The 3,150-nt window shown below is 51.3% G+C and overlaps 1 protein-coding gene across 2 annotated transcripts in view; it reads right to left on the reverse strand.

The window, feature by feature from the left end:
- LOC119315711 (serine/threonine-protein kinase EDR1-like) overlaps nt 1–3,144 on the reverse strand; it is a 5,524-nt gene extending 2,380 nt beyond the window's left edge. The window contains exons 1-3 of one of the 2 annotated variants that reach the window (XM_037590228.1): nt 1,479–3,144; nt 802–842; nt 643–711 (exon numbers count right to left, since the gene is read on the reverse strand). In XM_037590228.1, the coding sequence (XP_037446125.1) occupies nt 643–711; nt 802–842; nt 1,479–1,704 (336 nt within the window). In that variant the 5' untranslated portion in view covers nt 1,705–3,144. Of the gene's footprint in view, nt 1–505; nt 712–801; nt 843–1,478 lie in introns of those variants that run through there. The other variant, XM_037590232.1, reaches the window with a different exon arrangement.
- Between the last annotated feature and the right edge of the window lie 6 nt (nt 3,145–3,150).

The following is a 3,150-nucleotide window of genomic DNA, read 5'->3' on the forward strand; positions in this document are numbered from 1 at the left end:
TCAGAGTTGTACTAAGCTCCGCCACTGCCCTGGAGGTCACAGGGACGACCAGCTTGGTGACCAGCCACGGCGACCGCGGCGGCGGCTTCTTGCCGCCGGCGGTGGTGCAGACCACCAGGAGGAGGAATGGGAGCAGCATGTGGCGCTCTGCACCCATGGCCGGCGCGCGGAGGTTGAGTGTGATCGATCGGTCGCTGTGCTCTTTGTGCTCTGTGCTGTGGAGGCTGAGCTCGCTAGCTTAAATAGCCAGCCAGGTACGTACGTACGTACGTGCACACTCTTTCTTACTAGCCGTCGTTCGCTTAAATTATTTCCTCGGTCTGCCCGCTTCAGGTCCAGGCGGTTGCATCCCATTGTTAGAATTAGCGGTTGGGGCGCCATCCGGTGGCGCCGCTTGAGAGAAAGTTGAGCGGTGCTAGATGGGAGGCGCCCCTTTCCAGTTTCTATAATGTTTTTGTCATAATTGGCAAAAATGGTAATTGTAGGTTCTTTGAACATCATGGAGTGTCAAAGTCAAATCAAAATCTTGCACCTGGTTTCTGTAGTGGATTGTCTGTCTCAATAATACAGTAGATATCATGTAGTTTCATTGCCATTGTACCCAAATTCTAGAGGAATTGTATTGTAGATATAGATGCCCACCTCTTGTCGTAAGGTATTTATCATTTCTTCTGAATATTCCTGCTTGGAGAATACTTTAGCTGCCATGTCCTACAGGAACATGGATAGATACTGAAAGATTATGGTTAAGATGTAAAACTCCATTCATAATCATGCAACAGAAATGATATACCAACTTACCGAACCATGCCACAGAGCATGATACACTGTTCCGCAACAACCTGTATGCATCGAACATCAAAATAGGAAAAAAGGACAATACCAGATTGCACAACAGTCTAAGGATAGAGATAACATTGCTAATTCTGTGTTATTATGTACATGGACTGTCAGGAGTAAAAAAGTACTCCCTCCGTTCCAAATTAGATGACTCAACTTTGTACTAACTTTAGTACAAAGTTAGTACAAAGCGTGGGTCATCTATTTTGGAACGGAGGGAGTACATGCATAACCATACAAACAAAAAAGCCATCACTGTTGTAAAGCGTATAACTTGCAACTTAGAATCTCAGAATAGACATTCATGCCACAAGGACTACTGTAAAGTCATGAAATTAACTGAACTATTATGGTTATTTAAGATTAGAAGAAACATAACTGATCTGGATTATGCCAATGATAAGAGGAGAATACACAAGCTTTTATTAAGAAGCATGAAGATCGAGGAATTTTACTGAAAAACAGCTGATTTGGACTATGCCTATGAGCTATTAAGATGCATGCATAGTGTGAATTACTAACAAACAACAGACAACTCAAGTACATGCCTAATACTGAATTGTTTGAAAAACATGTTAGCAAGAAATTTGAGTGCCTACAGATGAAGTAATTGCAAAGGGAAAAAATTAAGTAACTACCTTGACCTACTTGTTCTCCAATTACTAGGTCTTCCCAGAGAATGTCATAATCTAAGCAGTCTGCTTCATAATCTACTCCCTCAATACCGCTGCTGTCCGTAGTCCCAGTAGTGCTGCTAATGCTACTCACGCTGTTCTTGTTGAAATCCCACCAGGAACCTGAGACCTCATATTTCCTAGCCCAAGTGTATTCGCTATTTTGGCAGTCTGGAATTAGGATAGGCATTGCAAATATATACAAAAGGAACTACATGCACATGATGCTTCCTTTTTTCTCGCATATGCAAAAATGAACTAACATATAGTACAAGTGAACCGCATCAGCACGAGTGTGACACGAGAGTGCCAGCCAGCCATCAAGATGAGCACGCACAGGCTTTGGCCGTCGGGGTGCACGACCACTTCAAGACAAGCACGAGGGGTCCGAGGTGCACTGCACTGCACGCCAGACCCGTGAGCACTGCATGCCAGCACCGCGCGCACTGCAAGCCTGCACCGCTCACACTGCACCGAAGACCCAGGCGAAACTGCATTTTTTTTGTGCCCAAGCGAAATCTGAAAATGCCAAAAATTCCATGAACTTCGTCAGCGCATCAACCGCACCGCATCAGCCCCCGATCCCATGAGCTGCAGAGGTGAACCGCTGGTCTCATCGGCGACGGGCCGTGCACCCTGTGCAGCACCACCCGCGCCATCTGGCGGGACCAGGGCTCTGGCGGCGGTGCAGCATGGCCGGCGACCCTACTGGAAGGGTCCCTGGATCTGGTTGCCAGGGCTCGCCGCTGCGGAGAGTGGCCGAGCAGCAAGTTAGCGCGAGCAGTTTTTCAGACCCTAGGAGATTCAGACTATAGGAGATGTTGGGGACGCGCCAACGAACTGCATTGGACAGCTAACCCCGCTGCACTGGAGCGTCGAATGAACATGCCGAACCGCACATCTTAATCTCAATAGACTCAAAACTTGCAAATCTTCTTCAAACAAAAAAACAAAGTGCATCTGACCCGCCCCAACGCCCGCTCGTGGACCTCGTCATGCGTATGCGACCTGCAGCGACAAGCTAGCTCCCCGAGCACTGCACATAGAGAAGAACAGAGCTGCAAAAACCGCTAGAAAAGAGCTGCAACAAGTATTTCAGGGGCTGGCCATGGAGATCGAGGGTGTCCTCATCAACGCCGGCAGAGGCATGTTGTGCCGGAGTGCCCTGTGTTCGCCGGAGGATCACCACAGCTGGTGATGGGCGGATCCATTCCCGGAGCATGGACGAGCTGCACCAGCGGGAGGGCCGCGCGGCGCCTGGATCTGGCGCCTCCTCTCCTCCACACCCGGTGCCCCCCTCCCCTGACCTGCAACTAGATGGGATCCGGGTCGAATCCGGACGGGGTGGAGCGGGGCAGGCGACGGTAGGTGGTGGGCGGCGCAAGGAGCACCCGTGCCGCGGGGTAGGCGGATCCGGTCGCCGGCAGCCGCGCTGAGCACCTGGGAGGAGGGAGGTGGCCGGCTCAGGAGGTCGCAGCCGGGGTAGGTGGATGGACGGGGTTGGGAGGAGGGAGGTGCAGGAGGATCCCGTCGGATCCGGTGGCCACAGGGCAATGGTGGGAGGAGGGACCGCCGGATCCGGTGGCTGGACGTGCGGAGTGGGAGGATGGCTGGCTGGGAGGCGGCCGTGTGGGGA

The sequence above is a fragment of the Triticum dicoccoides genome, chromosome 1B (assembly GCF_002162155.2).
Source record: "Triticum dicoccoides isolate Atlit2015 ecotype Zavitan chromosome 1B, WEW_v2.0, whole genome shotgun sequence".
Taxonomy (NCBI): Eukaryota; Viridiplantae; Streptophyta; class Magnoliopsida; order Poales; family Poaceae; genus Triticum; species Triticum dicoccoides.